The sequence below is a fragment of the Anas acuta genome, chromosome 2 (genome assembly GCF_963932015.1).
Source record: "Anas acuta chromosome 2, bAnaAcu1.1, whole genome shotgun sequence".
In the NCBI taxonomy this organism is placed as follows: domain Eukaryota; kingdom Metazoa; phylum Chordata; class Aves; order Anseriformes; family Anatidae; genus Anas; species Anas acuta.
The window spans coordinates 80,034,642-80,049,320 of NC_088980.1; the positions used below are offsets into that span (position 1 = coordinate 80,034,642).

General features: G+C 38.8%; 1 protein-coding gene across 1 annotated transcript in view; it reads left to right on the forward strand.

Annotated features, from left to right (window-relative positions):
* GMDS (GDP-mannose 4,6-dehydratase) overlaps positions 1-14,679 on the forward strand; it is a 407,324-nt gene that overhangs the window by 57,393 nt on the left and 335,252 nt on the right. The window contains exons 2-4 of the mRNA XM_068670937.1: positions 166-210; positions 3,845-3,932; positions 8,643-8,752. Of these exons, the coding sequence (XP_068527038.1) occupies positions 166-210; positions 3,845-3,932; positions 8,643-8,752 (243 nt within the window). The remainder of the gene's footprint in view (positions 1-165; positions 211-3,844; positions 3,933-8,642; positions 8,753-14,679) is intronic.

Genomic DNA, 14,679 nt, shown 5'->3' on the forward strand with positions numbered 1-14,679 from the left:
CATTCTAGGTCAGTGCATAAATCTAGGGAAGTCAAAGTATATGTTTTCTATTCAGTCAACTCATTGCAAAATTTGTCTTCCCTTTTTTTGAGAGAGTAGCCAGTCCAAATCTCCCAGGCCCATTCGCTGTGTTTCTAACACTTTCCTATATCTTTCTCTTCCCAGGATGGATCGTACTTGGCTGAGTTCCTGCTGGAAAAAGGCTACGAGGTGAGTGACTCGGTGACCAACTGCAGGCTGATGGAATCACTTGGATGCCGCTGCTCTAGCTTCCTTTGCTTCTGTCCTCTGTGTATGTTTTCCACTCAACCCTAGATAACAAATCAAAACTCCAGAGAGGAATGTGCAACACGGCCTGTAATCATGCCAGCTTATTGTACTATTTATCATCTAATGTCCACTGGTGGATTCCCTCTCCTCCTCAGGGTATAGCTGCTTTGCATGTTTCCCGCCAACTCAGATAAGCAGTAACCTGTGTGAGCCAAAACCGTAAGGAATTAGGGAATAATTTATGATGCAATGCACCACATAAAGGAATAAGGATCTCTTGTTCTTTTTGTCTCTCTCGACACTAATGGCCCTCTTATTTCAGCAGCCGTACTTTAATGAAAACCTTGCATTTTGCTTTCGTTATATTCTTGCTTAGCAAATGATTTTATTGACCTTTCCCTTAAAATAAAGGGAATCAGATTATTTCCTACCGTGTAACTTAACCTGCCAATCACACTTTTTTTTTTTTTTTTTTTTTTTCTGTGGACCACCAGTGGAACAATCACATAATTATGGAATGATTCAGTGGGTTTGAACTGCTGTGGACATATGTCTGAGAATGCTAGCCAAATTAGTCATGAAAGATGCTTCCAGAGGTATGATAGTAGAAGAGAAAGGAAGAAAAGGGATGGTCAAATTAATCTCTTCACAATGGAGTATTTTCTGGGTCAGTAAAAGTTTAATGCTCGCTAATATTGGCTAATTATGTCTGTTGTAACATTGCTTTGTTGCTTAGTAAGAAGACTTCTCAGCAGGTCAGCACTTGGCGTGCTTTTGCACATGGTTACTCTTGCCTTGCTCATTACATTATTTCTGCTGCTTTTGTTGATTGATCCAATTACTGTTTTTTCAGTGTTGTAAATAGATTATTTTTACTACTTCTCCATTCCACTTGGGGATGAGAAGTATCATTGTGGTAGCTTCTGCTGTCTTACAGATAAAAGCATGTGCTCTTTTCCTAGTCCATGAGGAAATGAGAACTGCTAACTGCAACTAAAATGAAATATTAATTGACCCCATACGGCAATATATGGATCTTTTTCATAGTAGCAAGATTACAATAAGAGGGTAGAGGGTTTTTCCTTTTTGTTCCTCAAATCTCCATCTGTTTGTTGAAATTCTTTATTGTGTTCCTAGCTGGAAACCTCAGTTCCTGAATAACTCAATGCTGGGGTAAATGTGATAACTGATTGATTGCCTCCCTAACCAAGGTCATTTGTTTTACTGTTCATTTTTTTAATTGTGATCTATCTAAAAATCAAGCCCTATTGAGAGAAAATCCACCGATCTTACATTCTTAACTAGATTAACCTGTTTGCACACATTTTGGCTTGTCACAAAGTTTGCATTTCACCTGTCCCATGCAGACAAAGGTACCTTTCATCATTTTTTACAGTAATATTGCTGTCATGGATTAAGCATTTGGCAGGCTTTCTTTCTCTTGTATGTGCATACCAGAAAAAGGAGTGGGAGGTTAAAAAAAAAAAAAAAAAAAGCTGGGGTTGTTTTCTTGTAGTTGCTGGATGCAAAAGGCTCCCTGGATTTGTTTGAAGCATTTTGAAGTCCTGGGGTGATTGCATTTAACACATCTCATTGGTCAAATGTTGGTATCGCAGTCATTCAGCTGACTCAAAGCTCTTGCAAGTGCAATCTTTCATCAAGCGTTGAGCTGGCAAGGTTTGACTTATTGGTCAATCATTTGTGTGAACTTGATTTTCAGCATGATTTAATTCAGAGAGAATTGAGAGATCAGAGACCTCATCTGGATTTTAGGCTAAATGTCTGATTTTGCTAGGACGGTTGAAGTGTTTTTCCTTCTGAATAACTTGATACTGTAAAATGGTGAAGTCTTGTTTTGCTGAGCAAAACAGATGTTCATTTCAGTAATCAAAGCATTACCAGCATCTTTTGCAAAAGTGAAGTTGTTATGGAGGTGTCATGTTTGAAAACATTTCTCTATACACCATATGTCCCTACAAATCGTCCACACATTCCAGGAATTATCTCGATGGCGGTTTTAAGTACAGAACTTAAAACGTACATTGATACACTCATTGTTTGGGAAACAATTTTTCATTTCTTTGTGGCCATGTATCTCAGTTCCCTCTTGATCTTCAAGAAATAGGTATTCTGCTTGGTTGCAGGATGTTTAGCGTTTGAATGCTGGAACAAGCTATATCATGAGCCTGTTGTGTATCTGGGCAATAGAAATTTAATGCAAGGAAATCACATCATAGATTTGATGTGCAAGTTGTAAAGATGAATCTGTTCAGCTATAATTACAGACCTTGTCACTGAAATGTCATTCATAAAGCAGCAAGCTGGTCTCACTCTGAGGTTGTAAATACTTTTTATTTTTTTCAGTTAAATTTCAGAGTTAAGACGGAATAAAGTGTGCTCTGTGTAAATAACTGTAGCTTGTGCCATGTGTAAAACAAAAACAAAACACAAAACCAAAACAGCACACCAGCTCTTCCTGCTGGTGTATTCTCACCAGCAGGAAAGTAAAGTTAGCATGAAGTGAGCCTGAAGTGGTGGACCAACTTAACCAAGCTTTGAATGCCTCAAATTGTAAAAGGATCACCCTCAGAAATGAAGGATGGTGAGAAGTGGAGGACAGTAAGATGTTGAAGCTTGATTTCACTTGTGCAAACACAATTCCTACAGCAGGTAACCTAAGCTAACGTGAATTTGGCAGCAAGCGTGGGGCTATCTTACATAAGGAGGAACAGGATCTGCGTTAGAACAATTTATCTAATGTATTAGGCACAAACAGGCTTTTCTTTTAACATTAGTCAGAAGTGCTGCTTTTTTACCAACTTATTTATCGTGGCTGGTTAAAGGAAATTCCCAACCTGTGTTGCAGTCTTAGACTTGCCTGTGTGTCTTGTAACCCATCTGAGAACACTGACTCATGAGGTGCAAAAAATAGGACTGACTGTTCTGTCTGTTCTTCCAAGACACCAGAGAGTGAATAACAGCTGTTTTCTAAAATATATTTGGGCCTTGCTGCTGCTGCACTTTCTTCCTTATTTTCTTCCCTCCTCTCCTCCCTGCCCACCTTTTTCCTTTTCCTAGTTACAACTCCTGCTTTTTTCATGCCTATCACCTTTGTCTCCAGAAAGGCTTCTCTGTAAGCAGGTAGAAGTAGTTATCTTGGGATCCACACATTGCTTCTCCAACTCTACTGATGTTGGCGAGTTCAGCTCACTAGGAGATACGGTTCTCCTGGGCAATTCAGTGGGTTTTCTGTACTGTGTGTGATGCTTGGGCTGCTAGTGGTGTCAACAAGGGAGAAGGTGAAACCGCTCAAGGGTACTAAAATAAATGACATCATCAGAACACATCTCAAAGTATTTTGTTAAGATTTGGACTGTAAAGGTCTGCCATTAGGAATGGAGGTGAACTGATTACCTGATCGAAGGACAAGGTACATGTGTCTGAAGGAAGAGATGATGGGTCTCCTGTTCTTAAAATATCACAAAACTGCAAACATAAAAGTTTTCAAGTTTAAATCATTTACCCCTCTTATGTTTACTATTTCCTTTTATATTTTTCCTTGTTTAACCCCCAGGTGCATGGAATCGTTCGTCGATCCAGTTCCTTTAATACAGGCCGGATTGAACATCTCTATAAGAATCCGCGGGCTCACACTGAAGGAAGTAAGACTTTGTTTTTATATTTAATGCTTTTTTAGTCTGCTTGTTTGGTAAAGAAAGGTTCCCAGACGCAGGAAGGGAATCCCAGTTTCCTCTGACTGAATTGAATTAACTAGTAGTTATTTTTAAGCCATGCTTCATATAGGATTTGTTGTTTGAAAAAAAAAAAACAACAATCAAACAACAAAAAAACACTTAATAGCTAAGCCTCCTGTTATGTTAGCTTCTATCTCAGGAAAGTAATTATTTTTCTATGATCAAAATGTGGCAAAGTATATACATTTGTGTCGGTGTATTACCAAGAGGGGAAAACTTGAAGGGCACAGGAAGACACTTTCTGTTATACAGAAATACTGATGTGGTTCTTGCATAAATTGTAGCAATTACAAAGTGGCTGGCCCTCCAAAGAGCTATAGAAGTTTGAAAACATTGAGATACTGGAACGCTAAAATGTTCGAGGCAGGTATCTTAAACATTTTACCTAAAAATCATTTATCAATATGTTATTGATGCAGCTAAGTAGGCTTTTGCATCACTGACAGCATGAAATCTCATGTTTAAATAGGTGTTTGTTTAATTGCTAGTTTTCTTTTAGTTTTGTGGTCTCCCTTCATAGTTTCTGGGCCATATTTTGACAGATGGATTTTGACTTCACAGTGAAGCTAGTCCCACTCACACAGTACAAAATATTGTACAGTAAGAGAGACAGTAAGAGAATAACATGATATGTTAGTGGGCTCTCCTCAGAACTATATCTAGAACAACTTGTATCAAGAAGATGCATTTATTTGGTTCTTCAGTTCACCCTGCAACCTCCTATTTATTACATGAACCTTCTTGGAGGGGTAAAATGTTATTGATGTTCTTCACCCCACTTCTGTTTCATCATGAGCTTCTTAGTATCTGACGGAGGTCTGAGGACAGCCTTATGTGACATAAATGAAATGTGATTAATTCTTCCTGATGACAGAAAGAATGAATGCTCAAACCTTCAAAATGTCCCCATCCAAGGAAAGGAGTACCCATTTTTCCTGATGGAAAAGCATTACTCCTAGAAATTTGCTGAAAAGAATTTACTGTGTACTTTGCTGATAATTTGGAGATCAGAAATTATTACACTTTAGTGCACACTCAATTGTTTCAAGGTATTTTACTGTAAGGAGAGGTTAACTCTTTGTTTAATGAGGAGAAAAATTATTACATGGTTCCGGTTCAGCAGACGTTTGGAGGACTGAGCTTTTGATTGAAAATGTAGTTCTTCGTGCTATGCACATTTTGTAAAGTTGTGCGTGCTGACACTGCCTTAAAGAAAGCCTTCCCATTTGAGGTGTTATCGCTAAATATCTCTGTGCCATAAGCAAATCTCATGTCTTTTGAAGTCTGCTTCCCACCATGGTCCAACAGAACATAATTTAACAAATTGTAACAAATAATGTGGCTTTTAGATTTGACTTGATTCTTTGCATGTCTCTTTAAAAAAATGTTTTGGACATGACTTCAGTGGAATTCACTGTGAATAGTTACTACTTACTGTACATTGCTGCTTAAAATATCTTCATGAAGAATACTGAACCCTGTGTTTCCAACAAGAGAAACATAAGAACTGTATCCCATGACTTAAATTTATGACTTACAAGGTAAAATTAGGCTAAATAAGTAAATAAATGAATAAAAGAGCCTATATATTGTGAGGACCATCTTGTGAGTATGAAAAGTGATTTGAGAAGAAAATGCATATCACAAATAGTATGCATACAAACATTTAAGGAAAGGGATAGAAGAAGGGAACAAAGAAAGCAGACCTGAAGTGTTTCACCCCACTTATCTCATTTTCCTTTAACTGAAGAATGTAGCCATGTGAATTGAAAGAGGAGGAATTGCATTTGGAATCTCAGGAAAGGCTGCTCCATGGCAACTGGCTTGAAACAATGAGTTTCCAGGCAGTAGTAGAGGAAGCAAAGAAGCAATAGTAGTTGATGTGAACAAACTCTAAACTTGTTTGCCATGTGTTCTTCCCATGAAGAACTGATTACACATTGCAGGGGGTAGATGATCTTCATAGACAGTGATTCTCTTCATCCCAAAAAAGCAGGAAAAACAGGAAGGAAAACAAGGTTCCCAGAAGCAAGCCCTGCAGCTACTGCTTGATGAGGCTTTTAGATTGGACAACTTTGTTAACAACTTTATTAATGTCTACCACTACTTACCCAAAGGTGTTGACATTTAATCTGTATTTATGAGTCTTTGCACCCAGTAAACCCCATTTCTAGTAGGTCTTCCCACTTAGCATATTACTCTTGAAAGACCTCTTTTTCTCATGGGTCAGAAAATGAATGAGACCTACCCTTCAAAAAAGGCATTCAACCAAGAAACTTTGAGGATGATGGTAGACCAAAATAGGCACACAGTGAGAGCTTTAAATATAAATTAACCATGGGAGAGCATCTCTGCTTAGCTCAACCCAGCTGGCAGCCCCCCTTCCCTCTGGGAAGCTCCAAGACTGCTCTCTGGCCTGGGGATGATGGCAGAAGTGGATGTCCTTAGCATATGAAGAGGGAGCTTTTCTGTGGCACCTCTTTTTTGCTCTGCTGCTGCTGAGCCTGGGGAGGAAGTCACTTTTTCAGATCTGGAGCCTCTTCTTGTAATGACATCTTTCTCCAAAGCCTTCTCTCCAGAAGGCTGGTCCAACGCTCAGGGAGATTGCATTTAACTCCCAGATGGAATAAGAAGAGGCAAACAGGACTGCCCCTGTTGCTTAGGGGAAGCTTTCTTTTCTGGTGCATTTCAATTCTTCACTGCTCCCACCAGCCCATGGAGTTGTCTTGAAAAAAGTAGAAACTGCCATCGGAGAAACCACTTAAGTAATGCTTACTAGTGGTCTCTATTCAGTGTTGCAAGAAAAAAAAAATACAGCAGTCCTTACAGTGATCTGAACACCAACAGTTTTGAGGATTACAGATTAACACCAATATCCAAATGTTTTTGTTTTACAACTGTTTGGGATATTGTGCATGCTGCAGTCCATGGGCAGAACTTGAATTTCATTTTGGAAGCAGAAGAGTTGAATTCCCTGCAAGTGGAAATATGGTGGGGTTCTTTCATGTAGAATTAGTGGCAGTAATGAAGGTAGTCCACATTGTGGTTAATGGATGTGTATGCAGAGAGCTGCTTGCCATCCCTCAAATGTAGTCAGTTATTTTTTAAGAGAATGATAACGTGCCTTACTTGTTAGCCACAGTTTCAACTGGGTCTGAAGCCTTTTTCAGAACTGTCTTTTTTTCAAGCAATGCAGACGTGCAAGCAGATTTCAGGAATATATTGTGGCCTGTTGGACTCTGACTTTATCAACTTGAAGAGCCTTAATCACCTGTTGAAACAGAAGGAATGTACAAAACTGAACACCTGAGAACTGTGACCTGTTACTTGCCTTCTTAAACTATTTAAAAGAAAAAGCACCAGCTTAAAAACACAACTGGCATATCTGAACAATGTTTTAAAAATTGTGGTCTCTCATAATATACCTTGTGTTTTAGTTTGGGGGTTGAAAGATGGTTACATCTATGGATGATACTGCCCCTAAAAAAGTGATCATCGTCAACTGAGAAGATAGCTGAATTGTGCTGAAATATGATCTTATCTCCAAGATAAAAAAGAAATGTGAACATAAATAGAATACAGTCAAAAACATTATCAAATGAAAATAAATGTAAATATGGCATCTAAGTGTAAAGGCTAATTCATCTATAGTTGCAACATTTTTTTTTGAATAAATATATGAGTAGCAGTGTGGTTTTATAATTTGTTTGCTTGTTTTTAAAGAGGAAGTAAGATCTATTTTTATCAGAATGAATTTCACTTTTGGATGAGCTCTTGACAGGTTAGTATGAAACCAAGGACAAGTTAATAAGCCATTGCAACATGCTGTATTAATTTTTACAGGGAGTGTACTCATGTTCTTATGCACTTTTTCACACACAAATTAGAAACTCAATCAGGAAAGATCTAAACAATGGCTGTCTGACTAACTACATTTGAGACTTGTGTGTAATGCTATGAAGAATGTTTTATTGATAGTTACAGTTTTCTGTGAAATAACTTTCCACTGTGTATCGAGATCTGGAAAATACAAAATCAGTTGTCATGCACTGAATTGTACATTAATGTCACCGTAATTGTACATTAATGTCACCTAAATGTTCACCTTACAGGAAGCCTAGGCATTTTTGTACCTTTTTTTGGTAGCTGTGTTATGAAATTGTTTTCAGTGAGAGGCTCAAACATGGGTATCACTTTGGAAAGGAGGAGAAAGCTGTCATGTATGCTTAAGTTCGTAAAAATCTCTGCAAAAGAAAGATAGGAAGCCCTAATCTAGAGTGCTCTTTTTTTGTGTGTGTGGTTGAAATTCAGTATGACATTGATCAAATTTATATAACTTGGGTTAATGAAGTGTAAGCTATTGAAGAGATGATGTAAATGTTGCTAGGTAAATCATATTATTCAAAAGATAATCTAAAATGATATTTATTACTCCTGCAGGGATATCAATACTGTGCCTAAAGAAGAAGAAAAGCAAAATTTTACTTATCCAATGTTCTCTTAACTTTTAGCGATAAGTGTTCATTTGGACTTTAAACTTGGAATAGGGTCTGGACCAAGAATGCTGTATTGTTTTGGCATTAAAGTGTATTAATGGTGTGTTCTTAAACTCTGAAGACATGAAGCTGCACTATGGTGACCTCACGGACAGCACCTGCCTGGTGAAGATCATTAATGAAGTCAAACCCACTGAGATATACAACCTGGGAGCTCAGAGCCATGTTAAGGTAAGTAATGTCTAGCACTGAAAATGAATAATGTTCATTACTGCCACTGGTGGTATACTGCTTTGATTGTTTTGGCCTGCGGCATTTATAACAATTTTAACAACACTTTAACATTTTAAATATTGCCTTAAATCAAGATAGTTGTGTTTTCTGTGGTGCTGAATTATTGTATGAGTTTTGGTACAGAATATATAATAAGATATCAGAATTGGTGGGGTTAAATTACCACTATCAACAAAATCTCTAGGTTTAGAAGTCTGATTTTTCTACTGTTTGAAACAACTTCTGCTGCACAGCATGCCACAGATCAACCCTAGTGGAAAAGTTGTACAATATATAGCTAGGTCAGACTATGGTTAGAACCACATTATTCTATTTGCATTAAAATTGATGCATATATCTGTCACTTGCAGAAGTGCTTCACATATATGAGTTTTCATGCACATGGTATTTTTTGAAAGGCTGACCTATAGAGAGAGAAAACAGCTTTGCTACCACTTATGGCATTATTACTACTTTTGAATGGAAAGTCAAGTTCTATAAACTGAAACAAAAAGTACTCGACTAGGGCAAATACTGCAGTATCACAATGGAGTATGAACAGTAGAGCAGAGAACTCCCATTTGCATTTTGCATATGTTAGGCTATATTGCTTTATTTTCAACTCATTTCACTAATGGGTAAACTTGCAAAACCTCATTCAGACTCCATGTTGTGATTACAAACTAAAACTGATGGCCAAGTAGCAAATTGTTATGCTTACATCCTTCCTAAATGTGTGCAATAGGAAAGTGTCCTGGTTTCAGCTGGGATAGAGTTAATTTTCTTCCTAGTAGCTGGTATGGTGCTGTGTTTTGGATTTGGGATGAGAATAATGCTGATAACAACAAATGTTTTAGTTGTTTCTGAGTAGTACTTACACTGAGTAAAGTACTTTCCAGCTTCTCACGCTGCCCTACCAGGAGGAGGCTGGGGCTACACAAGAAGCTGTGGGAGAAGGGAACCAGTTCAGCTGACTCAAACTGACCCAGGGGATGCCCTGCACTGTGTGGTGTCATGATGAGCAATAAAACTGGGGGGAGCTGGATGGGCAGGGAACTGCTGCTGCTTCAGGACTGGCTGGGCATTGGTCAACAGGTGATGGGCAAGTGCATTGTGCATCTCTTGCTTTGTGTATTCTATTATTTTTATTAATTTACCATCCTTTTCTGTCCTATTAAACTGTCTTTATCTCAACTGACAAGTTTTACCTTTTTTGCAGATTCTCTCACCCATCCCACCTGGGGGAAGTGAGTGAATGGCTGTGTGGTGCTTAGCTGCCTGTTGGGTTAAACCACAACAGAATGTATTCTTAAGCAGTAAAATTCCCTAGCCTCTCTTGAGGGGAAAACTGAAGGAGCATTTAGCTTTATGAAAATGAGTTTGGCTTCAGTTTTGTAAGTCAGCCTTCCTACAAAAAGCAATGTGTTGCTCCTATCAATCCGCAAGCCTGGAAACCCATGAGGAAATCATGCTGAAAGGCTCCAGTTATTGACAAGGCACACGGCAGAATATAGAGATGAAATGGGAATAATCTTGCTTTCAAATTGCTTGCATGATTGAATTATCCAGTTTGCTCTGTGCTACACATGGAACTGGTTAGGTTTATTAGCTTGGGTACAGCATCGTAGGAACAAGGCTACATGACTCCAAGGGCAGCTCTGGTCCAGAAGACAGTTTATCTGCTGCTTTGCAGAATGAAACCTGAACCAGCAAACCTTGCAAGTTATTTGCAGCCTATGGTTGGGTGTTCCAGCACTTTGCTTCTTAAACCAGCGCGTTGGTTAACAATCTCTGTGGAATTGGCTTCTGCCCCTAGGGGTTGTTAACATGGTTCTGATGTTCTAGACCCAAACTATATCCATATGCTTGCTGCATCTGCCAGCAGCTCAAATCACAGCACTGGGAGGTAGTAAAGGGGTGGTGGTGGTTATGCAGCAGTAGGTTCTTGCATAACGCTGCCATGGGCTCTGGGAAAGTTGATTCCTCAAGTATTTCACTGGATGAACTTTCTGAGCCCGTGTGGATCTGGCGCTGAGCCTTGGTTTTTAGAGATCCAAAGTGCATTGGAGCACAGCGAAGGGACATCAAAACAGCTTTTTCAGAAGCTAGCTTGAATGCAGCAGACCAATATTTAAACAATGTTAAGAAGCCCTGCTGCACATAGGTGAAGTCTAGGCAGGGGCTTCTTTAGGGCGTGCTTCTGCTTTTGTAGTTAGGGGAAGAACCTAGGTACCCCAAGCCTGACAGAGCTGACTGGGGGACTGCACTATGGTACTGATAGTACCTAAAAGCTGTCCAACAGTCTTTACAGTTTTAAAACAATTCCCAGTGTTAGAAGAGGAGAGGGGTGAGAACTTGAAAACCTGTTAGAAGTGAATGTCTTCACTCCAAACCGAACATTTCTTGCCCTTAAACTTTGCTTATGTAAATTTACCCCTTCTACCTGCATGCATGGTGTTTGGGGAAGGAAGAAAAAGTCTTCTAATCATAGTTTCTTTCACATTCAGGTCACTTTCAACCAGTGACGTCTTCAGTATTTTTTTGGTTGTGTTTATGTTGGCTTGTGTTTATGTAGAATAATTTTTTTTTTTTTCTAGTGCTCTCACTTCCAGTTAGTTTTATGTGAGCCCATGCTGAAATGAAGGAAAACAAAATAATAGGAAGTTGGTCTGGTTTCCTGTAGGAAACCAATGAAGATGAAATTGGTTCTTGGAATGAACCCACGGTAGTCTGGGAAATACTGTCAGAGAAGACGTTTTTCTGAATCATAAATAGTGAGGATTATGACTCATAAAGTAGGTCACTGAGAGGCTGATCTGATCTTGTGCATGGGAGAAAGTGAGAGAAGGCTGAAACTTACTCATGATTAAAAACACTAAACTTAACAGAATGATATCATCAGTAGGAACAAATTATCCAGTGTGCATTCCTGTCTGTTTTGATGAGGAATGGGGATTAGCTATCCGTACTGTAACTTCCGCACTGGGTGTTCAGAAAACAGTAGCACATTCACTTCGTAGCTACTAAATAGGCAACTTAGCCTCATGTTCTCCATCCAGTCTTTGTATGTCTTGCTGCTCTCGCTTTTGGTGCTTTGGGAATCCACTGTGCTAATCATGATTTGCTTTCATTGAAGTTTTGTTGGAATAATTGTTTACAGTGCATTGACTCTAAATAATAACAGATTATTGTGCATAGGTAGCATGCAGATGGCTGAATCTAAATAGTTACCAAAACTCTGCTTGTATCCATCTGTTAAATGCCTTCAAGTTCAATTATCCAAATGCTAGGTTGGCTAAAAAGTCCTTTCTTCATAGTGCTTCAGTAGATGCACACAGATGTAAACTTGAAACTGTTTTTCTCTAAAGGACAAGGATTCTGCCACTGTTGACTATGCTGTAAGATTTGTGCTTTGAGTTGTGTTGTACTTATGGTCTTTTGCTTTCAGCACTTTAAACTGCACTGAGCAGTTACATATAGGACTGAAGAAATGACTCCAGTTTTGGTGCTGTTGTTATCCTAGTAGCTATGTATTAAATAGTCTAGTCCCATTGGTCTGTAGTGCAGATAGCCACAACTGTTCCATTTACTTTTTTAAATTGCTTTGAGTTAGCAACCTGGATTTTGCCTACTTACGGTTGGGGTTTGTTGGTAGAAATTTCATAGCAAATGTGTTTTATGAGATGAAAACAAGTTGGCTTTTCTGTGGTAGGTGTTCCTTGCACATGCAACATTGAAGGGCAGTATCTTACTTGCACATAACTATGTTTAAAAAGTCAGTTAATGCTCTGTTCTTTACCTGGCAAGATGTGTACAAGCTTATTTTCTTCATCTTTAGTCTACATTCTGCTCAGTTTTAATTAGTTTTAATTCATTGTAAACATATGGGTGCTAGGAGATGTGCAGGAATTAATTTTCAGCTCACAGTAGCGGGGTTGGATAGAATGGTAGTGGTAGTGATGGGATGGACTGACTGTTCCTGAGCATGGAAGAGGAGATCTTAGAAAATCACTGAGCTCCTCTAGATCCCTCTTCTTTTGAGGGCTGTATCCAATGGTATTGTACCAAGCAGATCCCTGAACAGTCTAATATTTGCTCTTTTGAAGTCCAGGATTGTCATCCTGCTTCGTGTCTTGCACCCTCCTCTCAGGATCAATGAACTCCACAGTCTCAGACACTGCAGCCAAGGATGCCAGGATGCCCTAGCTAGTTCTTCCATGTCTGTAAGAATCAGGTCTTTATAGCATTTCCCTTTGTTGGTTATTCAATCGTGTATGTCAGGAACTTATTAATGCACTCAGGAAACCTCTTGGATTGCTTGTGCCCTGCTGTGTTATTCCTACAGCAGATACGAGGATGGTGAAAGTCCTCCATGAGGACCAAAGCCTATGAATGTAAAGTTTCTTCTAGTTAGCTGAAGAAGGCCTTCCTACTACATGTTGAAAAGCCTGCTTGCATCCCTGGAGTGCTCCTGGCTTGAGGAGTCCAGAACATTATGGAAGACAGGGCTTTCTTCTTACTTCCCACCACACTCTTACAGGTTCCATTTTCCTGTAGTTGTAGCAGTGCTTTTGAACACTGCTGGGAGCATGTGGTGCTGTGTTACTTGATGGTGAGGAAGGCTGTGTTTGGGACATCCTTCTGTTCAGGGTACAAGTGTATCAAATACTTAGAAATATTGTTGTCTCTCTCCCGCGGGTTTTATCATAGATACTAGGGGGACAGTTTGGTTTCCTCAACCACTTTATATTCATGTAGTTAAATAGTTGAAAATAATTTGAGAAAAATCAATGTAGGAGAGGATGGTGTTACCCTGAGGCAGTCTCATGAAGATGCTGCTTCCACAGTGTGTCTGGTGAGTACTTAGGTACAAGGAAGGTCAGGGCACAATCTTAAATAACATAGCCCAGAAGTAAGGCAGAACTGAGAACCAAAGGCTCCTGATTCAGTTCTGTGATGCTTTCAAGGTCTGTAGCTAGATCTGGGGAATGTGCATTCTGTGTAGAACAGCTCTTTGCTGGTATCCTTATTTTGAAAATCCTTAAACTTGGTTTTGTTCAGCTGTAACCATCTCAGTAACATTGCACTAAAGTAACTTTATGTTAGGCATTGCCTGTTTGGTAGATTAGTTCTGAAAATTCCTTTTTTTTTTTTTTTTTTTTTTTGTGCTGGAGAAGTGCTGTTTTAGTATTGTAGTCTGTTAAACAGAAATGTTCCCTGCTACTTTGTAGGGTGGATTTTTGTTACCAATCAATACCAATCAGTAATCTTAATGCCACTTATGTGCTCATATTCCAATTGTATATTTAGGCAAATAGTTCTAGTTCTGCAGTGCTGACTTGTGGCAAAAGTTGCTTTTTAGTTTGCAGTCTCACCTGTGTGAAATTGCAGGCCAGGTAACTCAAGGAATTGATTGCAATTTTTCTAAAATGCTGCATTAGTAACAAGGCTTAAATTGTGCATTACATTTTGCATAATGAATGTTTTGTATACTGTACCTCATGGTTCTTACTGTTCAGTATACCATGTTCTGCTGTAGTTTTATTGCGTAGGTTTTGTTATTAATGTCGCAGAAGCTCACAGCTGCTTGGAAAACAAACGGATTTTTTGCATTTTATAAAACAAGTAGTTTGCCTGTTCTGTGTAACAAGATCCAGTCTACCTAATTGAAAAGAATATTAGCAGCACTCTTTTGTAGAGATGTAATACTTATTCATAGGCAAAAGTAGGCCTAATGTACCTTAATTTTATGGAGTTGAAGAATTTTATAGTTATGCTTTATAGAATATTTTATTGTCTCAAGATGATATCAAATTGCTCCTAATTTAGCATGTATGGCCGTTCATGTTATTAACCAAGAAGTTAGTTCCCCAACCTGATTTGTG